General features: G+C 43.1%; 1 protein-coding gene and 1 long non-coding RNA gene across 2 annotated transcripts in view; both read right to left on the bottom strand.

Moving 5' to 3' along the window:
- Positions 1-25312, bottom strand: part of LOC311032109 — a 267939-nt gene that overhangs the window by 123544 nt on the left and 119083 nt on the right. The gene's annotated exons all lie outside the window — the stretch shown is intronic.
- Positions 11310-13678, bottom strand: LOC311010566 (uncharacterized protein; the record flags this gene model as incomplete). The annotated part of the gene is made up of 2 exons (XM_084005112.1): positions 11310-11314; positions 12940-13678. The coding sequence occupies 2 exons, from the start codon at positions 13676-13678 to the stop codon at positions 11310-11312; spliced, it is 744 nt and encodes a 247-aa protein (XP_083861238.1).

The following is a 25312-nucleotide window of genomic DNA, read 5'->3' as shown; positions in this document are numbered from 1 at the left end:
TTGCATGTTCTATTGTGGACCTATTTGAAATGTTCTGTTAGTGCATATAAGAAATACGCCTTTTTCAAGCTGACAGTTAATTTTGATTTTAGCTTTCTGCTAAATCTTTTAATGTCTGCACGGTTTTTAATTATTGCAAATATGTTTTTATTCTCCTTTCTTTCTGTAATGCATTTTTAAATTTTTTATTATTTTCTTTTAATTCTTCTATTTTTTTTTCTTCTCACTTTGTTTTATGATGTGAAGCACTTTGAGTCTGCCTTGTGTATGAAATGTGCTATACAAATAAAGTTGCCTTGCCTTGCCTTTGATGGCCTTGATGGTTTCTTTGGAAATCTGTAGTTCACATGAGAGAATCTGTGCTTAAAGTTAAAAAAGCTGCTATTTAACAATAGTATTTGAATTTAAATACTTCCTTTGTGTTGATTCTACATAAATTCCATCATTTTACATTTAAATAACCATTATAACATACTTTACGATTAATTACTGCAAATTGTGCAATTTATTAGTTAATTTTTTTTAATCGATTGACAGCACTAGAAAAAAGTCATAGTATTGAATGTAGACGAAAGTTATGAAAAAAAGTCATAGTATTGTGTAGGAGACATACAGGTTGAGGATGAGGAGCACGGTGTGCTTGAGAGTGTGTGTGTTGCAGAGGTGGTGGTTCACGTTGTAGTGGGCGTGTGCACGTGCGGAAGTGGGTGTGTTTAAAGGTGTGCACTCACCTGTGACACAGATGATGAGAGAGGCAGGGTTGGGTAGTAGCCGTAATTTTTGTTGACTGCTACTCATTCATTCATCACCCTTTTATCTGTTTAATCCGCTGGTTTCCATTCATCCATCTCAGCTGCGCTGTAATAGCTCTGTGCTGTTTGTCACTAATAAATGCACCAAAAGCATCTTTGGATCTCAGCGTATCTGTCCTCATAGCCTCTTAGCGCGTCACAAATCTGCTAACCTGAGGACCCAACCTCTTACTCTCAGCGGCTAATAATCTTTGGTAAGGAAGCCGCAGCATTTGTCAACAAAAAATCTGGCGTTTAATGAAAATCATCAAGCCGTGCCAAAGCACCAAGTCATCACGCAAGGATTAGCAGGAGAACAAAGGGGCCACAGCTAAGTGCCACACCACGCCATCCATTCACCTGGGAACAGGTAGGCCGGAACCTGTTAATGTTATGTGGATTAAGGAATCCGCTTTGATTGGAATGCATTGAGTCAAATGAGGACAATGTATTAAATGGATGTTGCGCTGGTTGCAGTGGCGCAATGAAGGTGGCGCAACTTCTCCGTGCTTTATTGGATTGTGATGTCGGGACTTTGTGGCATAAATACGTGGCGGCTGATGTTGTGTAAAGGCCTCTTGCTTGTTGGAATGCTTGGATCGAATCTGCTCTGTCAATGAATTTAAATGCAATTTATATGGATGGATTTTGAATGCGCTCTTGATGAACTGTGATTGTGTTGCTTCATACAAAATACAATCTAAAGGAAATGAGTCAAATAAAAGCTGTTGCTGAATGTTTAAACATGGAAAACGGAAATGAGTCAAATAAAAGCTGTTGCTGAATGTTTAAACATGGAAAACGGAAAAAGGGAAATTAAACTGACGGCCAAAGCTGTGGGAAATAAAATCTAACGGCTCCAGCATGAGCGCAAAAGTGCCGTTAATAAGATCAAAGCGCTTATTCCGCAAATAAAAGCGCACATGGGATCAACAGAAAATGTAACTGAAATCCCCTCACAACTGAACAACTTGAATGCATTGTGTAAAAAGGCCAACGACCTCCACAATGAATTACTGCCACTACTTCCTGAAGATGAAGGTAAAAAACAAAATGAGTGGCTTTCTAGCATTATGGAATACAGTGATGCATTCAAGGAACAAGTGGAAAGATGGATACAGGAAAATCTACATGAAAACTCAAATAAATTACCATTTCAGACAAATATTTCTGAGCAATGACCAAAGGAAATAAACCCTGTAGAACAAATTCCTGTCGAAAAAAGCAAGGATTTCTATGCTGCTGACCATCCAGTACCTGTTACCACTGTACAAGACCCTCAGGATGAACTTCGTCCCTGTGACAGCATCTCAAATGCAACCAAGAGATCACGCTCACATCATTCCTCATCCTCAGCCTCACGCTCATCGGCTCGCTTAAAAATGGAAACAAATCTTGCAATTTTGGCAGCAAAACAAAAGGCATTAATGGAAAAACATGCATTGGATGAAGAGGAGTTAAAGCTACGCAAAAGAAGAGAACAGCTTTTACTGGAGAATGAAATCGCTGAGGAAATGGCAAAACTAAGTGTTATAAAATCACAAAGTAGTGTTGGCAGTAAATCAAAGTCAAAGGTTTCAGATGGGATGAACTCATACTATGAAAGGATACGCTCAAAACAACAATTTAATGTCAATGCCACTGAATTTGTCCCATCACTGCCAGTTAAACTAAAATCCAATGCAATTGAAACCACACAGACAGCTGTAAAGCCTGAAGTCACTCACGCACCTGGCATAGAACCTCTCCCAGGTATTTCTTACATGCTCCAACGTTATTTAACGGCTCCTGAAGATTCTGTGACCAATGTTACACAAGTTGATGCATCACAAAATGACAGTGTGCTGGACATAATGAGAAAACAAAATGAAATTACAACACTCCTAATGCAACAACAATGCCTCTCAGCACTCCCAAAAAAGGAAATTCCCCTTTTCGATGGTAATCCACTCAAATACCATCCATCCATCCATCCATTTTCTTCCGCTTATCCGGGACCGGGTCGCGGGGGCAGCTGCCTGAGCAGGGACGCCCAGACTTCCCTCTCCCCGGACACTTCCCCCAGCTCCTCCGGGAGGACCCCAAGGCGTTCCCAGGCCAGCCGGGTGACATAGTCACTCCAGCGTGTCCTGGGTCTTCCTCGGGGTCTCCTCCCGGTGGGGCATGCCTGGAACACCTCCCGAGGGAGGCGTCCAGGGGGCATCCGATACAGATGCCCGAGCCACCTCAACTGGCTCCTCTCGATGTGGAGGAGCAGCGCCTCTACTCCGAGCTCCTCCCGTGTGACGGAGCTCCTCACCCTATCTCTAAGGGAGCGCCCCACCACCCTGCGGAGGAAGCTCATTTCGGCCGCTTGTATCCGGGATCTTATTCTTTCGGTCATGACCCAAAGTTCATGCCTCAAGTGGAGGAGTTCAAGTATCTTGGGGTATCTCAAATACCATTCATTTATTAAAGCTTTTGAAAATGGAGTTGAGCGAAACACCAATAATAACTGTGACAGACTCTACTTCCTTGAACAGTACACCAAAGGACATGCAAAAGAGCTGGTGAAGAGCTGTCAGCACATTGAGTCGGACAAAGGATATGTGAAGGCGAAGGCTCTATTGAGAGAGCACTATGGTAATGAGCAAAAGGTGGCAGCAGCATACATGGAGAGAGCTTTGTCATGGCCCACTATTACAACAGAGGATGTGAGGGCCCTCCAGGAGTATAGCTTCTTTCTGTGTGGATGCTGCAACGCTATGTAGGATGTGCAGTATTTTAAATGATATGGACACGCCCACAAACATGTTGGAAATCATCAGAAAACTGCCCTACAAACTCCGAGACTGCTGGAGGTGCCATGCATGTGACCTGCAGGAAAAGTACAACAGAATAAGCAAGGTTTATGGACATTGCCAACTTTGTTGCAAAACAGGTGAAAATCTTGACAGACCCTGTGTTTTGAAACATCCAGGACATTGCTATAATAACCAAACAAATGAAACACAAACCTCACCCTCGCTCAAACATCAGAGGAACCAGCTTCGCTACCACGGTGAATCATGTGGAGAGAACAGCCCAACCTGTGAACAAAGCCAAGGATATAAGACAACCAGCCAAGAAGATCTGTCTTTGCTGCGCTGCAGGACACACATTGGATGTATGTGCACGGTTGGAAAAAATGGCACACATGGAGAAAATTGACTTCCTGAAGGAAAATGGCGTTTGTTTTCGCTGCTTGTGTGTAGGACACATCAGCAGGAATTGCCAAAGGAAGATTTCCTGCTCGAAGTGTGGCCAAAATCACCAGACTGTGCTCCATAGGGACAGTGTGGCAACTGCAGATGCTGGGAGAAGCGTCCAGGTTACAGTGGACGGCACCTTGGTTTCCAGTGGGCTTACAGGGGCTAGTGAGATGGATTGCAAGCTTCCTATTGTGCCGGTCAAAGTAAAGGCAAAGAAGGGCAATAAAATCATCCTCACATATGCTTTTTTGGACCAGGGAAGTACTGCGGTGTTCTGTACTGAGAGTCTGAAACACAAGCTCAATCTGTCTGGGAAGAGAGCCAACATTCTTCTTAGGATCATGGGGCAGGAGAAGGTGGTCAATAGCTACATTGTGCCAGAGCTGGAGGTGGCGGCACTTGAAGATGACAGCTTCATTGAATTGCCAAAAGCATACACACAGTTGTCAATGCCAGTCCACAAAGTAAACATACCCACAAATAAGGATCTGACAAGGTGGCCATATTTAAAACACATCTCCTTACCACAGATTGAGGCTGGAATAGAGTTGCTGATTGGAACAAATGTTCCACGAGCCATGGAACCGCTGGAAGTCATCCGCAGTGAGCATAATGGACCCTACGCTATAAGGACAGTGCTGGGCTGGACGGTAAATGGACCACTGACAGGAAATGGTGGAGAGGCCAATTATTGTGAGCAGCCAGTAACTGTGAACCGTGTGTCCATTGTAAATTTGGATGAACTGTGGCAGCAGCAATTTAAGATGGATTTTCCAGAATCTGCTGTGGAGGAACAAGTGGGTCTGTCCAGAGAAGACTTGAGGTTCATCAACACATCGATGGTCACTACCAGGTCGCCTTGCCTTTGAAAAATTCAAATATCAGCATGCCAAATAACAAGAAAGTAGTGGAACAGCGTCTATACCATCTGAAGAGGAGGCTTCAAGGAGATCCAGTGTTTTACAGGGAGTATCAAACCTTTATTAATGATCTCCTTGTTAAAGGCTATGCTGAAAGAGTTCCTGATGCAGAGCTGAAAAGAAGTGATGGCAGGGTTTGGTATATACCACACCATGGCGTCTACCATCCGACAAAAGGAAAACTCAGAGTTGTGTTTGATTGTGGTGCCAGTTACAAAGGACAGTCTCTGAATGAAGAGCTGTTGCAAGGCCCCGATCTAACCAGCTCACTAATTGGAGTTGTGACCAGGTTCAGGAGGGAACCTGTGGTCATCATGGCTGACGTAGAAGCCATGTTTCACCAGATGACGCCGACCTGCTGCGATTCCTCTGGTGGCCACAAGGAGAATTGAGCCAAGCACCATGTGAATACAGGATGAAGGTGCACCTTTTCAGGGCTACATCCTCCCCTAGCTGCGCCAACTTTGCCCTCAGGAAATGTGCAGAGGATTTTGGACATGAGCACAAAGAGGAGACAGTGGACAAGCTGCAGCACTGCTTCTATGTGGATGACTGTTTGGTGTCAGTTGCGACAGAGGAGGAAGCACTCACCCTCTGTCATGAGCTCATATCTCTGTGTGCTAAAGGGGGATTCTGCTTGACCAAGTGGCACAGTAATAGATCTGAAGTGCTTGAGGCCATCCCAGAACCCTACAGAGCTAAAGGCGTGAGGCAGTTGGACCTGGAGCGGGAGTTTGTGCCTATTGAAAGAGTGCTGGGTGTAGAGTGGTGTATCAAGTCAGACACCTTTAAATTCAAAATCGTATGGAAGGGTAGACCACTCAACCGCAGAGGCATCCTTTCTACTGTGAGCTCTATTTATGACCCTCTGGGTATGTTAAGTCCCCTTGTTCTGACAGCAAAAAGGATGTTGAGGGATTTGTGCAGAGGAGGAGTTGGTTGGGATGACCTCATACCAGAGACTGTCTCCAAAGAGTGGCTTAAGTGGATGCAAGGGCTCCACCTACTGGACAACTTTGAGCTACCCAGATGTCTCAAACCTCTGGAGTTTGGAGATGTTATTACTGTGCAACTCCATCATTTCTGCGATGCTTGTGAGGAAGGCTATGGTACAGTCACTTACCTGCTGTTACAGAATGAGCACCTCCAAATGCACAGTGCTTTCATTATGGGAAAAGCTTGCGTTGCCCCACTGAAGACAGTTACAATTCCAAGAATGGAGCTGATTGCTGCAACAATGGCTAGCCGCATGGATTGCCTGTGGAAGAAAGAGCTACACATGAGTCTTCAGGAATCTGTGTTTTGGAGTGATAGTGTTTCAGTGCTGAAATACATTAACAACGAGAGCTCCAGATTCAAGGTGTTTGTTGCCAATCGTGTTTCAGAGATACTGAAATCATCTCACCCTGCTCAGTGGAGGTACGTGGATACAGCTTCAAATCCAGCAGACGCAGCATCCAGAGGGGTCAAAGTTGAGGCATTTCTGAATGACAGACTCTGGTTAGCAGGACCTCTGTTTCTTTGCCAACCTGAAACAGAATGGCCTGTGAACCCCGAGCCTGTGAGCCATCTCTCCAAGGAAGATCCAGAGGTGAAGAAAAGTGCTGTTGTCAATGCTGTACAAACAGGAGAGGATCCCACTACTCACCTGATCCATCATTATTCCTCGTGGATCCGATTAAAGAAATCTGTGGCATGGTGGCTGAAATACAAGGAATGGTTGTGGTCCCGCGAAAGATTTATAAGCGCTGCTGTCCAGGGAGCTCTTACAGTGGAGGACATTGACAAGGCGGAGCTGGCCATAATTCAGTTTTGCCAGAGGGAAAAGTTCTTAGAGGAGCTCTTGTGTCTGGAAAAGGGACAAAATGTCAAGAAAAGTAGTCACCTGTACAAGTTGTGTCCAAGGCTGGAGGATGGAGTCTTGCGTGTGGGAGGACGGCTCAGTAAAGCAGCACTGCCTTTGGAGTCTAAGCATCCTATCATTCTGGCAAAAGACCATATTTCTACCCTGCTGCTGAGAAATCAAGAGGTAGGACACAGCGGACGAAATAATATGTTGTCCAAGCTCAGGGAGAAATACTGGATGATAGGAGTAAGTACTGCCATTAGGAGAGTTCTGTCCAAGTGCACCATCTGCAGAAGACTTAACGCCACTCCAGTTTACCAACAGATGGCAGACTTGCCCACAGAACGACTCAAGCCTGATGAATCTCCATTCACTTGTGTGGGAGTTGACTATTTTGGACCCTTCGAAGTAAGGAGCAGGAGTACAGTGAAAAGATATGGTGTCATATTTACTTGCCTTGCATTGAGAGCTATTCACCTTGAGGTGGCACCTTCTCTGGATACTGACTCCTTCATAAATGCACTGAGGCGTTTTATATCCAGAAGAGGACAGGTCCGCGAGCTGCGCTCTGACAATGGGACAAATTTTGTAGGACCAGAACGTGAGCTAAAGACAGCAATTGCGCAGTGGAACCAGGCACAGGTGCATGATGTGTTACTTCAAAAGGGCATCAAGTGGACGTTCAACCCCCCGGCTGGATCACATCATGGAGGAGCGTGGGAAAGGCTGATCAGATCGGTGAGGAAAGTCCTGAATTCCATCCTCAAGGTACAACACTTGGATGAGGAGGGACTCCACATAGTTCTCTGTGAAGTGGAAGCCATTATTAACAGCAGGGTCATCACCAAGGCATCCACGGATCCTAACGACCTGGAAGCACTGACGCCGAACCATCTGTTACTGCTTAAGAACCAGCCTTCATTACCACCTGGAGAGTTCCAAGCAGCAGACCTGTACGCACAGAGAAGATGGAGACAAGTTCAGTACATATCCCACCTTTTCTGGAAGCGCTGGACAAAGGAGTACCTGCCTATGTTACAGGAACGACAGAGATGGACTGGGGTCCAGAGAAACCTCGTCGCAGGAGATCTAGTTTTGCTTATGGACAGCACCGCACCTCGTAATTCCTGGATTATGGGACGTGTCTTGGAGACCTTTCCAGATCGCAAGGGATTTGTTCGTCAAATTCGGATAAAGACTAGAACCAGTTGCTTGGACAGACCCATATCCAAGGTGTGTTTGTTGCTGGAGAAAGAGGAGGCAGCATGAGGACGTTGCTGACCTCTATAGGGACTTTGTTTTTTTTTGTACTTGAGCTGGACTTTGCACTAGTTGGTCATAGAGATGACCCGAAGAAGGAATATTCGGCATGATGGCATATTCATGGACTTGAACAAATTATTGGACATTTTTTGGGCATTCAAAAAAGAAAAAAAAAAGAAAAATTGATATGATGATCTTATTGTGTTTTTTTTTAAATGTGAATTATTATGTGAGACCTAATAATTAGGGGCTGGTGTGTAGGAGACATACAGGTTGAGGATGAGGAGCACGGTGTGCTTGAGAGTGTGTGTGTTGCAGAGGTGGTGGTTCACGTTGTAGTGGGCGTGTGCACGTGCGGAAGTGGGTGTGTTTAAAGGTGCGCACTCACCTGTGACACAGATGATGAGAGAGGCAGGGTTGGGTAGTAGCCGTAATTTTTGTTGACCGCTACTCATTCATTCATCACCCTTTTATCTGTTTAATCCGCTGGTTTCCATTCATCCATCTCAGCTGCGCTGTAATAGCTCTGTGCTGTTTGTCACTAATAAATGCACCAAAAGCATCTTTGGATCTCAGCGTATCTGTCCTCATAGCCCCTTAGCGCGTCACAAATCTGCGAACCTGAGGACCCAACCTCTTACTCTCAGCGGCTAATAATGTTTGGTAAGGAAGTAAGGAACAGTATAGTATGTCGAAAAAGTTATGAAAAAAAGTCATAGTATAGTATGTTGAAAAAGTCAGTTTGGTATGTCGAAAAAAATAGTGGAAAAAGGCATAGTAAAGTATGTCGACGAACGTTATGAAAAATAGTCATAGTATTGAATGTCGAATAAAGTTGTGTATAGTATAGTCATAGTATAGTATTTTGAAAAAGGTCATAGTATTGCATTTTTTAAAAAAGTTCTCGGTCTTTGCAGCGCGTCGACACCAGTTTGGACCAAGCATCAAGTCAAGTGAACGAACATGAGGTGCGCTTGGCAAATTTGATGGAATACCCCTCTGGGTGCTAAAACTAGCTTTCCTATCCAAAACAAAAGGAAACAAAATACAAGTTGTCTTACCTCACTCCCTAGCCAATAAACAGGAGAAAACAGGTACAACGAAAAAGGCTACTCACCCCTGCTAAAACTGGACTGACTGCAAAATTAACACTATTTACAACGGCGCTCTAGCCAAAAAATAATCTTAAAGCAAAAAAAAAAAAAAGAAGAAATAATTGACTGATTGTCAGTAATCAACTGGGGAAGTTTCATGGTGATATCTATTAGTTATTATTATTTTATTTGTGTGCCTTCAAAGAGTATGTAAATAACAATCCATAACTTTAAAGTCACTTAAAGTGAGGTCATAGATGAGGACTAGACCTGTGTTGTGCTCCCTCCCTGTCAGGAGGGGGTGCTTTGCCTTTTGTGTGTGTGTCCTAGGTCGAGTTGGAGATGGCTGATTGGAGGATCGTTGGAGGGGGAACATTTAAAAGATGGAGCCTGCAGCAGCGCTGGGTCGATTCCTCTCCCTTCTCCCTCGCATGCTGACCTTGTTGCTTGTTGAAATCGTAGCCTTTTGTTCGCTTCTGTACCAGTGTAAACTGATGGTGGTGGCAGAGTCTCTGGACCATGGTGTAAATAATGTAAATAGTGTTAATTTTGCAGTCAGTCCAGTTTTAGCAGGGGTGAGTAGCCTTTTTCTTTGTACCTGTTTTCTCCTGTTTATTGGCTAGGGAATGAGGTAAGACAACGTGTATTTTGTTTCCTTTTGTTTTGGATAGGAAAGCTAGTTTTACCACCCAGAGAGGTATTCCATCAAACTCGCTAAGCGCAAAGCCGGGCTAATTTCGATAAGCCTCGCTACCTTTAGTGAGAGTTGCGTTCCATCAACGTGACTTGAGGCGCTCTCCGCTAAGTAACCATGGGAATTTATCCGACCAAACTAGCCTGCTCCGGGGCAGGCTAACCATCAGGCTTACTTTAGCGAGGGTTTCAGAGAAGTCCGTCTGTCGGAAACAACTGTACCAGCAGAAGGTTCCGCCAAGCCTAGTCCTCGTGATTTTGTCACGTGAAAGACCAAAAATGACCAAAATTACATATATGAAATACAAACGGACTATATTTTCATCAAGCGTCTAAGAATACATGCTTGCCATTAAAAAAAAAAAGAATAAATCGTTTATTTCCTGAACACCAACTGGCCATATTATTATCTAAATACATATGTATTTCACACGTTGTTCATCCCTAGTTGGGTGAGTGGTGATGCACTTGCCCCCAGATGCGGGCAACCCGGGTTCACATCCCGGCAAGGATGTCTCATGTGTTTTTTCTTTTTTTTTTTGCTTGTATTATTGTCTTTAGATCAGAGAATTAGACCAACATTTTACTTTAACTATGATAAATATGTCATACAATTTCCACAGAACCCAAATATAACTTGCAAAAACATGATAGGCACAAAGATGTTATTATTAATAGCATGTTATAGATCCCAATGACAAAGGCATTGCTGCATGCAATTTTCAGCCACATAAATTCCTTTCAGGTGAGTTCATTAATAGGTTAATTGGAGAGAGAGAGAGAGAGAGAGAGAGAGAGAGAGAGAGAGAGAGAGAGAGAGAGAGAGAGAGTGAGAGTGAGTGTGAGTTCCAGCTAAAGAAAGACATTTCTCAAACTTCCATAGTCGGGAGCTGAACCATCGCCTGCCGCGTGGAAAGCCGGCACGTTACCTCTACACTATCCTCATGTTCAAGAAATCTTTGTCAGTATTATATTAGAACATGTTACTCTTGACGGTACTTCTGTATTTAATCGCTCGGTAATTCTTGCCCAAGCAGCCTCGCGATTTTTATTTATCACTATAGTATTCCCTTTTTTGATTATGATGGGTTTGTACTCCTCGTACAGTTCCATCAATAATTTTTGCTCTGGTCTTTTCTGCCATTTTCTCGATGATTCGACATTCACGAATCTGGTCTGGCTTCATATCCCGTGAATGGCGTATCACACGACAACGTTAACCTGGCTTGAATTAGCCTCAACAAGGCGCGGCTGAAATGCGTTAATGGAATGGGTTTAGCCGCAAGTGGAAGTTGGCGTTAGTTCTAACCAGGCTTAACCAGGTAAGCGCCGCCTTAATTGGCGAGTTTGGTGGAATACCCCTCAGCTCTTTTGTTTGTTGTTTTAGGTATTGCTCACCCTGAAGCCTCTTTTTGTTTGGGTTAATAAATCCCCATTATTTTGGACTGCATCCGTTCTGGTTTTGGTGTGTTTTATTCTGGGAGTGGGAAAAGAGAGGGGTCACGTGTGTTATATCCTGGCAACCCCAAGGCCAGGCATAACAATAACTTAAAGAGACAGTGTGTGGGAATTACTCCCATCTAGTGGTGGAATTCTATTTTGCATTCAGACAAATGACAGACAAAAGAAGCTGGAAAACCCAGAGTTATGCCTGAAGTTCCCTCGCTAAGCCCGAATCCTGCTTCCTAGTCCAGCCTCTGTTCAGTCAGCAGTCACTCCGATCGGAAACCGATGTCTTTTTGACAGTTATTCCATGTTCTTATCAATGTATTTGGCCTTATTTTTCTGAAACTGCATTAAAGTACCACAGGTAGGCTACATATCAGCCTGCTGTTATTATTTTAACATTGTGACCATTATTATGTTCAAAGGTGTTTTCAATGAAGTCAGTCAGAAGGGCAACATATAAAGTCATACATGTGTGGCCACTCCTTTATTGCGCTCACATAGTTCATAGCAGCACATTAAAGACAAGACACTTCCTGTTCATGCCATTTCAAAATAAGGGTCCCGGATATTCCAGTATAATGTGCTCTAAAGCACACACGAGGAAGTTTCATTCACCCAGACCATCTGGTACAGGCCGCTCAATAAAGTAGGTTACACACACAAATACACCAAAAAAACAAAACCAAGTCACTGCTTGAATGGTACAATAATGACGGTTTCAGTTAAGATCCGTGGTTAGTAAATGTAGACTTTTAGGCTTCGCATTCAGTCAGTCTGCCATAATTGTCTGCCACGCTCCTTTCAGCCATATTTCCTTTTTTGCATGTAATATGCTTTATTTCCTCATACATGTCCATCAGACGCTGCAGTTGACTTGGTGAAAAGTACGCGGCCGCACGTCTGCATCAGTAAATCTGTGATCGACACCGTGGTCTACTAAAGAAAGCCGTGAACGTGCATTTATACGAAAAATTCACACATGGCTTGACGAAAATACCAAAATATCACAGTATGATGTACAGCGGGGCTGATGCAGCAAGGAAATCACTTGATTGGTCTGCTTCATCAACAACAGTGTTGCAATGGTGACTGACTGGTGGGCTGCAGATTGTAGAAACAGTTCAAGTCGAGAGAGAGATGGATTTCATTTCATGTGGTGTTAAACAAAATAATCGTTGAGTTGAAAAGTTTGACTTATCTGCAATTAGGCACATTGACCAGACACGGTCCAGCCAGATACGAGGTTCACCGAGTCTTGTTTACAAACTGAGCAGCTGAAACATCTATCCTGTGTGAAATCTCATGTGTGTCTTTACACTTTGAAGATATTTGAATTGTTTCTTACAAACTGAGCAGCTGAAAGTTTTTCTCCTGTGTGAGTTCTCAAGTGTACGTTTAAATTTCCACTTTCTGTAAAAGTTTTCTGACAAACTGAACAGCTGAAAGGTTTTTCTCCTGTGTGAGTTCTCATGTGTCTCTTTAAGTGTCCTCCCTGCGTGAAAGTTTTCTTACAAACTGAACAGCTGAAAGGTTTTTCTCCTGTGTGAGTTTTCATGTGTAACTTTAAGTGTCTTCCATGCGTGAAAGTTTTCTTACAAACTAAACAGCTGAAAGGTTTTTCTCCTGTATGAGTTCTCTTGTGTGCGTTTAAACTTCTACGTTCTGTAAAAGTTTTCTGACAAACTGAGCAGCTAAAAGGTTTCTCTCCTGTATGAGTTCTCATGTGTGTCTTTAAGCTTCCTCCCCACATGAAAGTTTTCTGACAAACTGAGCAGCTGAAAGGTTTCTCTCCTGTGTGAGTTCTCATGTGTGTCTTCATATTTTTTCTATGGTCAAATGTTTTCCCACATGCGGAGCATCTGAATGGTTTCTCACCAGTACTACATCCAGAATCACTGTCAGGGACTTCATCATTGGTCCAAGCCTTTAAACCTGACTGAGGTTCTCTGGTCTCGTGCCAATCATCACTGTCATCAGTCTCAGATGAGTCTGCAGTCATGTCATCAATGTCAGAAGAGTCTTCAGTCATGCCATCAGTATCTGGTTGTGGTTCCGGTCCTCCACAGTCCTCTTCACCAGCTTCTGTTTTCATCTGTTCAGTTGAGCTGCTGGCTGCAGCTGAAGCCAGCCCTGAGAACTGAGGCTTCTCTTCATCATCTTCATCTTCTTCACTCTTCACAGGGACAAGAGTGACTGGGAACTTGATATCAGCCTCCTCCAGCCCTTGAAGCTGCTCTCCCTCCTGACTGATCTGGACTTCCTCCTGTTCCTCTTTGATGTGTGGGGGCTCTGGATCCTCCTGGTCCAGACTGGAGCCCCAGTCCTGCTGCTCAAAGGGAACCTCTTCTTTACACGCCATCAGCTGCTGGACGTCTGCAGGAAACAGTAACATCACACAGAGATGTTATTAAAACAGCTGAGCACTTAGTCACAGGTAAAAAAAAAACAATAAATGTTAGAACCCCAAATTTGTAATTACAATAAATGTTATTTTCTAAATCAGTTTTACATAATGTTAGATTTGGCAAACGTGACAATTATTACAATTATTATTGCTCACAGCTACTCAATATACGGGAAATTAGGGAAAAACTAAACAGATTTAATAGGCGCTAATAGTTTCCCAATGCATGATGGGAAGTTTAACTGTCACTTTCAATCCAAAGGACACAGATTCGTTCCATTGACCGCAGAACTGCTTCCCATCCTCCGTAAGAGACCCAAGACCCCGGATTGAAATCCTCACTGTGCTGATAGAGATGTACTGTTGCACTCTTCACACAAATGTACTTATTCCGAGTCGCTTTGGATAAAAGCGTCTGCTACTTAGCTAAACGTAAATGCATTGAGATTCGCCTCTTGGTGTCTATATACTCTTTGGTTCCGGTGAAGAAGGCTGGAGAGGAGCAGCAGGGAAAGATGGCGGACGAGCCCGCGGAGACGGAACAAAGGAACGAGGAAAGAAGACAGCAGGAGGGAAACCTGGCTGCCTGTAACAAACAACAGCTGTCCTTTATCAGCCAGAAGCCCGGCGACCGAACCCGGGTTCGTCGGCCGCGGCACAAAAACAGCGTAGCGGGTTAAGGTGAGGTGGTCTCAACCACATGGAACGGGACTCGGCGGTCCGGTAAACGTCACACACCGAGAGGGATTCATTAAACACGCACGGCAGCTGTCTGGTCTCTGCCCAGACAAACACTCTTACTTGAGATCGGTTCACGGCGCGAGTCCGGTCGGTGAAAGTCCGTTAAGGCGTCCTGCGGGTATGTTACCTCTGCTTCGGAGCTTGTATTGAAACAAATCGCGCACACCCACGCGCACACCCACCTTCTTTGCGTTTTTTGGCAGATTACAATACCAACTGTAAGGTGCATACCGCCACCTACTGAACCGGAGTATGTAGAACGTGGTCTAGTTCTCTATGGTTTTACATTATATTATTTAATGTAATCATGATAATGAAGTAAAAAGAAAAAAAGAAAAAAAAACGCTATATCCTATAAAACAAACCAGTGTTACCTAGAAACTCTATGACCCCTCTCTGTGTCTCCCGCACCTTATGGCCCTTAGTTCCCAATATCCCTGCCAAGCTCCACTCACGTCCTGCCTCTCTCACCCTGTCTTTTAATCTTGCCATTTTTTCCCCCGATATATTTACTACATTGCATAATTACATGTTCAGCGTTTTCTGTTTTCTTACATACTGTACAAAGATTTGAATTTACTTTTCCCAATAAAAATAATGTCTTATTTAATCCAGTGTGATTGAATCTTAATCTTGATAGTACTACCTCCTCTCTTCTACTTCTTCCCTTAATACTCTGTGTTCTGACTGTGTTTTGTATTCTATAATAAGTTCTGCCCTTGCTCTTCGAAAAATTCTTCTTCTTCTTCTTTTATTTGGCAGATGACTATTTTTGTAGTATACCGCCACCAACTGTTATTATTATTATAACCTTTATTTAACCAGGAAAATTCCATTGAGATTAAAAACCTCTTTTTCAAGGGAGACCTGGCCAAGATAGGCAGCAGCATATACAAAACAATTACACAGTTACACAATTAAAACACCAAAAAACAAACAAACAAAGGTATTGATTTTACAAGTAGATCATTAAAAACAAGAACATCGATTGGAATCAGCTTCAAGTCCTTTTAACTTACATTTAAAAGAGCTCAATGAAATTAACTCTGCCAGTTTCCAGTCATTTTGGAGCATATTCCATGCAGACGGTGCAGCATAGACAAAAGCCTTTTTTCCCATTTCGGTACGTGCAAAGGGTACAGAAAGCAACAGGCAATTATTTGACCGGGAAGAGTAAGGACCAGTACTTCTCAATGCAATTAAAGCACAAATGTAAGAAGGCAGTAGGCCAAGTATTGCCTTATATATAAAAATAAACCAATGACTAAGCCTTCGGGTGGCCAGAGCAGTCCATCCAACCCGAGCGTATAACTCACAATGGTGTGTCAATGATTTGCAATTTGTGATGAACCTGAGAGAAGCATGGTAAACAGTATCAATCATATTAAGACATTGAGCTGGAGCGTTCATGTATAAAAGATCTCCATAATCTAAAAAAGTCGCAGCTACTAGTCGTTTTTTTACATCAAACGAAAAACAAAGCTTATTTCTAAAATAAAAGCCCAGTTTTGTCTTCAGCTTCTTTACAAGATTCACCACATGCGGCTTGAAAGTGAGGGAGTCGTCAATTAGTACACCCAGGTATTTATACTCCTGAACCACCTCTATTTCATATCCCTGAAGAGTGGTCACTGGGGGGACAATTTGTGTCCTCTTCCTGGATTTAGAAAACAACATAAGCTTAGTCTTGTCTGTATTAAGAACAAGTTTCAGTTTAAGTAATGAGTGCTGAACAGCTACAAAGGCTTTCTGCAGGGATTCAATGGCCTGAACAAGAGTTGATCCACAGCAGTAAATGATTGTGTCGTCAGCATAAAAGTGCAAATTGACATCTGTCATGTTTGAGCCCAGCTCATTAATATAAATAATGAATAAGAGGGGACCTAGTACAGAACCCTGTGGCACCCCCTTGTGGACAGTAACAATGTCAGAACACATACCATCGTATTTAATGCACTGAGTCCTGTTACTAAGGTAGTTGGTGAACCAAGCAACTGCTCTCTCCGAGAGTCCTGATTGAAGGAGTCTAAGTTTTAAAATACAGTGGTCAACAGTGTCAAACGCTTTCGACAAATCGATAAAAAGTGATGCACAATGTTGTTTCTTATCAAGTGCAACAGAAAGGTCATTTACCACCTTCATTGCAGCTGTGATGGTGCTGTGCTTTTTCCTAAAACCCGACTGATATTTAGATAAAATACTATTGGATTGTAAAAACGCCTTTACTTGCTCACTCACAAGAGCTTCAAGAATTTTGGCCAACACTGATAAGTTAGATATTGGTCTGTAATTAGTTAAAATCACTGGATCACCTCCTTTTAATAAAGGGAGAACAAAAGCTGATTTCCATACAGAGGGAATTTCATTTGTTTCTACTGTAAGATTAAAAAGATGTGCAAGAGGTTCTGCTATAAAATCAGCCGCCAATTTCAAAAAGTAAGGATCGATTAAATCGGGTCCAGAAGATTTTTTAGGATCCAAGACTGTAAGGGCTTTACGAACTTCCTGAACAGAGAAAGGTACAAAGTTGAAAAGCTGTCCCTTGTACATTGGGAAATCAGTGCTGGGTTTCACAGAGACAGAACCCACAGAGTCAAACAGAAACCCAGAAGATACAAAATGATTGTTAAAACAATTCAATACCTCCATTCTGTCATAGACAGGTACAGAATCCTTTAATACATAAGAAGGAAGAGCTTGAGAATTTTTACTCACAGTAAGGGAATTAATAACTTTCCAAAATTTCTGTGGATTATTTAAATTCTCAGTGGTGACAGACAAATAATATTCAGATTTGGCTTTTTTGATGAAAGAGGTGCATTTATTTCTCAGTTGTCTGAAAATAAGCCAATCAGTGGTAGAACCTGTTTTTCTTGCCTTGGCCCAAGCCAGATTTCGCTCATGAATGGAGTCTGCCAGCTCTGGGGAGAACCAGGGGTTTTCTCGCCCTTTTATCCTGTATCTCCTTAAGGGGGCATGTTTATTTACAATATCCATAAAACCATCCCTAAAGAATGACCAAGCTGTCTCTACATCAGAGATCAGTCCTATTTTTTTCCAGTCAAAGTTAGACAAATCGTGATGAAATGCTTGTTCATTAAAGTGTTTCAGATTCCTCTTTACGATGATACGAGGTTTTGTTTTAGGGACCTTAGTGTTTCTAATAGCAGCAACAACACAATGGTCACTTAAATCATTGCAGAAAACCCCCAGAGATGAAAATTTATGAGGAACATTTGTCAATATTAAATCAATCAAGGTGGACTTCTCAGGGCTTTGAAGGTTTGGTCGAGTGGGTGAATTGACCAATTGAGTAAGATTGATGGAGTCACAGAAGGATTTGAAGTCATCAGAAACTGGTTTAAGCCAATCCCAGTTTAAATCACCAGCTAAAACAAGTTCACTATAATTCAATCTGGACAGAAGAAGCTTCAAAGATTGTAATGCTTCCTTGGTGGCAGATGGAGGCCTGTAGCACCCAATAACTGTTATACAAAGGCCCTTGGTAATTTCCAAATTGATTGCCAAAAATTCCAGTTGTTTGCAGATGGATTCAGACTGAACTACACAGGAATCAAATTTTGATTTGATATAAACAGCAACACCACCACCTTTCTTAGGCCTGTCTGTGCGATAAACATTATATCCAACCATGTTAATGTTTTCATCAGTAATAGATTTGGTCAACCAAGTTTCAGAAATTACAACAATATCTGGATCTAATGATTTAACCCAAATCCGGAACATGTCCATCTTGGGTAACAGGCTGCGCACATTCAGATGAACGATTTTAAGACCAGATAAAGATTTAAAATCAGATGGCGTCTGAGTGTACTGCAGTTCAGGGCCAGGGTTAGGTTGCACATTTCCAGATAAGAGTAATAGTAAGACAATCAACAGTCTCTGCCGAGCAGCATTACATGATGAAACAGACAGCTGGCACGTTAAAACCAAGCAGGATTTCTCTTGGAACATGAAGTTATTATGCAAAACTAAAAGGGTTTGAAGTCGGGGTAAGTCTCTATGAAGGTTAGTTGATAAATTCATGTCCTGTGCTAAATGAATTGGTGGTTGTACAGGTTGTACAGCAGCCATAGTGGAAGTGCATCCGTGAGCAATGTCCAGCAGGGTAAACACATTGTTAGATGTACTCACCCAGGTAGGTTCATTTACCCCCAAATCCCACACAATCAGTAGACAAAGAAAAGTCTTAAGAAGTACCATTGTCCGAGACTAAGTAAGCTGCACAGACCTCAAAATGGAGTAGGCTCCAACAGACACCACAGGCCTCAGTGTAGTGAAGTAGGCCCCAGTAGACACCACGGGCCTCAATGTAATGAGGTAGGCCCCAGCAGACACCACCGTCCTCAATGTGGTGAGTCAGGCTCCAGCAGACACCACCATCCTCAATATAGTGAGGTAGGCCCCAGCAGACACCACCGTCCTCAATGTAGTGAGGTAGGCCCCAGCAGACACCACGGTCCTCAATGTGGTGAGGTAGGCCCCAGCAGACACCACCGTCCTCAATGTGGTGAGGTAGGCCCCAACAGACACCACCGTCCTCAATGTGGTGAGATAGGCCCCAGCAGACACCACCGTCCTCAATGTGGTGAGGTAGGCCCCAGCAGACACCACCGTCCTCAATGTGGTGAGGTAGGCCCCAGCAGACACCACCGTCCTCAATGTGGTGAGGTAGGCCCCAGCAGACACCACCGTCCTCAATGTGGTGAGGTAGGCCCCAGCAGACACCACCGTTCTCAATGTGATGAATTGGGCTGCATCAGACACCCCAGGCCTCAATTGTGATGATTTAGGCTCCAGCAAACACGACTCTGCAGCAGATCCCTGGATTCCCAGAGTTAGTTACAGCCAGAAGGCAGGCCTCAGAGCAGATGGATAGACCAAAGTCCAAGCAGCAGTTCACAAAGAAATAACGGGATAAATGCGCTAAAATCCCAAAAGGTCAATGAAATACTCAAAATAAACTAACAGCAACATGAAGCACTTTTGAAGGGTAAAAAACAGGACACTAAAACCCATTAAAATTAGTTTAAAACAGACAAACACTAAGCAGACACTAAGGAGACAATGGACATGCTGCCATCTTGCCTCTGTTAAAATATTGAGATTTAGCTTTTTAAATTTTGCACTTTTCTTTGTTTTTGAAGGATTGAGACACTTTTTTTTTTTTTTTGTACAGGAGTGTGTAATACCATGAACATCGTGGAGTCTTCTAGATTTCTAGGTTTATGTTAATTCAAAATAAACAAATAAACAAAACAAAACCAGAGAAAAGAAAAGAACAAAAAAAGGAGTAATTATACTCTTTTCATTAAACCAGTATTATTAAGATAGATAAATAATGCTTTAAGTCTCTCCCTTGTCAAACCCTCTTCTTCTTGAATCTCCTGTATCGAGTTCTCCCCTTCCATTTCCTGGCAGATTATTCTGTTGTCATTATACTTCTCACATGTAAAAAGTACATGATCAACATCCTCTCTGTCTTGGCACACCATGCATAAACCATTACCCTTTCCTACTATATGTAAAGTAGCGTTTAGTCCTGTATGTCCTAATCTAAGTCTGGTATAGACCACTTCGTCCCTTCTGCTTAGACTCAGTGAATTAACCCTTTTCCCTGTCACATTCTTCTGATATTTATGATCGTGTCTTGCATTAAATTCTGCCTCCCACTCCCTTTGCCATTTTTGTACAGTTACTGATTTGATTATAGATTTTGCTTCACCCTTTCCCATTGGAACATTAATTCCTATATATTTATTTTTCAGCATAATTTTTGCCATTTTATCCTCATTACATTTAATGCCTATATGAGCTGGAACCCAACAAAACTGAATACTGATTCCAAGGTTCCTGAGCTGTAGTAATAAATATTTAATTTCAATAATCAAGTCTTCCCTTGAAGAGTGACCTGTATCTAGGCTATATAAAGCTGCCGTGGAATCTGTATAGATCACATTTCTCAGTGTCTTTACCTCTTCAATCCATCTAAGGGCTGTTATTAACCCAGTCATTTCAATAGAGAATATAGATAAAAAATTACTTAGTCTATACCCCTCTCTTTTATTAAATTCTGGGATATATATCCCAATACCACCATGTCCATTTTGCGGGTCTTTTGATCCGTCAGTATATATTTTAACATATCCATAGAATGATGTTTTTAAATATCCCTGGCAATATGCTGCAAAGCTTTGCTCATCTGGATACTCTTTTTTTCTTGTCAGTAGTTCACTATTAACCTCTGGTGATGGGAGAAACCATGGGGGAACCGCACTAAGAACCAGTGAAGGACTGAATTTAAATTCTTTAATTCTGTGTTGTTCTGCTATACTATTAATATTCCAGCCAAACCCTTTTGATTCTGTTTGATATTCCCAGCAGTCATTAAGAACTGAAGTGGCTGGATTATTAATACTTCCCATCAGCCTAACCCAGTATGTTAGAGACAACTTAATATATCTTAAACTAAGTGGAGATTCTTCAGATTCTATTAATAACGCACGTGTGGGTGTTGTTTTAATAGCTCCTAGAGCAATTCTTATAGCTTTAAATTGAACCCTCTCAAGTTTCCTTAAAGAAGTTTTACATGCTGAGCTGTAAACTACACATCAGTAGTCTATGGAAGATCTTATTAAAGCTGTATAAATGTACATCAGAGACTTTTTATCTGCTCCCCAGTATTGACCGATCCTCCTCATTAGATTTGGATAGGGATGTCCCGATGTCCGATACCGATATTGTAGCTTTTAGTATCGGCCGATACCGATACCGATACCGGCCGATACCGATACCGGACGATCCAAGCATGTATTAAAGATTAAAGATATTTACTTATTTTGTTGTCAGACTCATGTTGAAAAGGGTTTTACTCTTAAGAACAACTAGCCAACTTAATTAGGTTAGTTTGAATAATCCACAATGGTTGGTAATGAGAAGCTGACCTTTTTATTCTTAACAGGGTTAAATAAACACAAAATAGACTAAATAATAAATAGTCAATCTTACCGCTCTACCATTTCGAATACTTGTAACTGTCGAGTAACAACGTTATTCATTTCGATCATAGAAACAATCGTTAGCATAGACGTCGGAACTAGGGGTGCAGCGGGTGCGGCTGTCGCATCAGCCTTCCCGCGGCATCCGAGCGCTCTTTCCCATCCTTGCGCAGGTTGAAAACCTGGCTGCGCAACACTAGGAAGCAGGAAAGACTTACGCATTACGCTAATCATAACTCTACACTATGTTAATTAATCGCTGTTGTTAGCAGGCTCCATGAGCTGGACACCGACTCACGGAGCGGCTCCCGGTCGGTCAGAGCGCAGCCAACCCCGGCAGTCACCGAGGCTCAACAGCTGAGTGGCGGCAGCGACGAGGTGGAGGCTCCGCTTTTATGTCCGACTGTTAGTGGTACTGTTGTCGTCATGTTCGCTCGCCGGGTTGGTCTGCTCTGGGTGAGCACGTGCGGCGGTACATGGAAGTGTTTTGCTGCATATTAGCGTAACGTCGCCGTCACTATTCTCCTCTCATGGGTGGTCTTTCCGCACCGAGACAGTGGGTTACCCGTGTTAGCCGAAGCTAACAATACACCCGCATCCTCCAGTTCAGCTTCATATCAAACCAGGGCTACATGGCCGAACATAACGCACTGAAAAGTACACATAGCGACATTAAGCACGAACTTTTTCACTTACTTTCCCGTTCATTTTTGACTCCAGAGCAAAAGCGGTTTTGCCGAAAGGTAGCCGATCTAAGCAGGCTAATGACTAGCTAATCCATGGGGCATGTAGCGGCTCCCTGCATCGTTAGAGATATTCCACATAGACCAGCTGCTCGCCATGCATGGATAGGCTACTATTCTGCAAACACGCTTTTGCTCTCGGTCAAGTTTAAGCTAGGGATAATATTGCAGTACACCCAAAGGTGATGCAACTCCAAAAATGTCCATTACGTTTTATGTACAGATCATGTTTTTTACAACATACTCATGATCATAATCTGCATTCAAACTGAAATGTGTAATTTCTCTTTTCTTTTTTTCTAGGTCATCAGATGGCCAGGCTAACCATCCTGTTCAGTGTCTGGCTAAGAGTGAGGAGAAATAGATCAGGTAGGTGACTAGTTTAAATGCACCACAATGTTCCACTGTAAATTGGTTAGATGTGAGCATGTGTATGAGAATGTGTATAACTTTGTTAAGCACACAAAACAGTATACTAACGCCCCCTATTATTACTTTCAGTGTGGGGTGCCTGACTGCTACAGAAAACACACGGGACTGCAAATTCATGTTTAAGGCGGGCTCACACCGGACCGAAAATCGGCGTCTTTGAGAGAGTCGGCGTCCGTGACATGAGTCTCCTTGGTGTGGTCGCTCGAATCGGCCCACGTCGGAGTTCATTTCAGCCGATTCAAATGTGTAATCCGCCATTCGAGTCGGTCATTCTTTTACCATTCTGATTGGTGGAGGCTAGCAGCTTGACTAGCAAATCAGTGAAGCCCGGAAGTGACGATGGTAAACATACCAGATAACCAGTGGAATCGAAGAAGGTGGTCTAGAGAGGACCGGCTACTTCTGGTTTTCGTGTTTTTTGGCCCACAATACAGATTAGCGCCGCCTGTTGTTTTGGAGACATTACATCTCGCGCAAGCGCGGAACGTATGGCGTCGGCTGTAATTCCGTAGGTGTGAACCGCCCATGCCGTTGTTCGAGTCGGCCATATTAAGTAGCCCGACTTAATTTACCGATGCGAGTCGGGAAGTTCTTCCGGTGTGTACACACCTTTAGGCAGCAGAGGTCCTACCTGCAGGCTGCTGGGCCTATACCACCTGACCGATCAGCTCTACCACCTGACCCATCAGCTCTACCACCTGACCCATCAGCTCTACCACCTGACCCACCAGCTCTACCACCTGACCCATCAGCTCTACCACCTGACGCATCCTTGAAATGTAAAGATTTTTTATTCAAATATTTAAAATGTAAAATGAGTGATTACATTAGACGCCATTTATTACCTTTTATGATTTACTACCTCTGACAATGAACAATATTTATCCTTTAATGTTTAATCCATGCTATTGTGTGTTACTATGTTACAGCTATGTGCCACTGCTGTGGACATTAGTACTCCAGAATGCCCCAGCACCTCCTGCTTGATCATTCAAGGTAATGTTACTTGGATCTAGTATCGACATTTCTAACTCAGTATTTTGTTTTGATTCTAGAAATCTACATCACCACAATAAATAATAATAATGATAACAAATTACATTTGTATAGCCTTTTGTATCTGAAGCAGATCTCAAAGAGCTCATAACACATGATGTTCTATCTATTCATTTTCAGGTGACATGATGAAGCCCTCTGGATGGCTTATATCCATCGAGGGACATGTCGTGATGAGCCCACACCCTTTGTTTTTACACGGAGTAGCTGCTTTCTTCAGCAGCTATTAAGTCTTCAACCTCGAGTATCCTGCTGCTGGATTGGCGTTCATTCAAAGGTATTGTATAAAGATCTCATTTAACCTTGTAATTCACATTATAGTACAGGCTTCCAACTCAATGATTGTCTTGACGTCTAAATTGCTGACAATGGAGGTACCTGAGGCTAGCCTGGTGAGACATCCTGATCTCGCGAACTCATCCATAAATCTATTTAAAACTGAAACTACCTTTGCTTATTAACAGGTGCTTCCTGGGCATCAACCCTGGAAGAGGCTCAAAGACCAAGGAGCGGACAACAATGAACCCTCATGTGAGCGCCCTTTTGAGGAAACCTATTGACTTTGAGTGGCCATCATAGTGAGACAGGTAGTTAATTTGCAAGATTCTGCACAATTTCTCTGCATTTTAAGATGGCTTTGGAAAGTTTGACTAGGAAGTTGAATTTCTTGAATTCTTGAATTTATTGACATTTGCTGTATGTTGAAAAATATTTATTTGTTAATAAATATGCCATTGGGCTAACATTGACTTTACCTCAGAGTTGTTTGTTGGTGGAGGTGGTTTACAACAATGCATTGTAATATCACAATACTGAAATCACAGTATATTGCTGTAATCCTTACTGTGAAAGTCATGCAAAAATTATCCAATAATTTATTGTGAATTCACAGTACACACTGTAAAAGTACAGGGCCTTGTTGTAGTGATGTACAGCAAAAATCTCTGCTACCCACCATTCTCCACCGGTAAGGAACTTGAGGTACTAGGGGGGCTGTGGAACTGCCAGTCTGCAGTCAAGAAGGCGGACACCATTTCAGCCTATGCCTCCCTGCAGACTCTCCACTTCCTGGCCCTCACAGAGACCTGGATCACCCCAGAAAACACTGCCACTCCAGCTGCCCTTTCAACTGCCTACTCGTTTTCACACTCCCCAAGACGAACAGGGCGAGGAGGAGGAACTGGGCTCCTCATCTCACCCCGATGGTCCTACCAGGTCCTCCCTCTGGACCACCTACCCCGATCTACACTTGAATTCCACGGCGTCTCTGTCACCCTTCCTTTCAAACTCAACATCATAGTGATCTATCGCCCACCCGGTCCTCTCGGTGACTTTTTGGATGAGATGGATGCCCTCCTGAGCTGCTCCCCTGATGATGGCACACCACTCGTCGTCCTCGGTGACTTCAACATCCACCCGGGAAAGCTGCATTCATCTGAATTCATTGACTTCTTTTCTGCATTTGACCTTACACTCTCCCCCTCTCCACCAACTCACCGGGCCGGGAACCAACTTGACCTTGTCTTCACAAGATCCTGTGGCATCTCGGCACTCTCTGTTACCCCGTTCACCGTGTCCGACCACCACTTTGTGACTTTCTCCATCCCCATGAAGCCCACCACATCCCTCCC

Source organism: Eutrigla gurnardus, assembly GCF_963514095.1.
Source record: "Eutrigla gurnardus genome assembly, chromosome: 1".
Classification (NCBI taxonomy): Eukaryota; Metazoa; Chordata; class Actinopteri; order Perciformes; family Triglidae; genus Eutrigla; species Eutrigla gurnardus.
The sequence above is the reverse complement of the archived record's forward strand: the minus strand, read 5'-3'. Positions and strand labels throughout refer to the sequence as shown.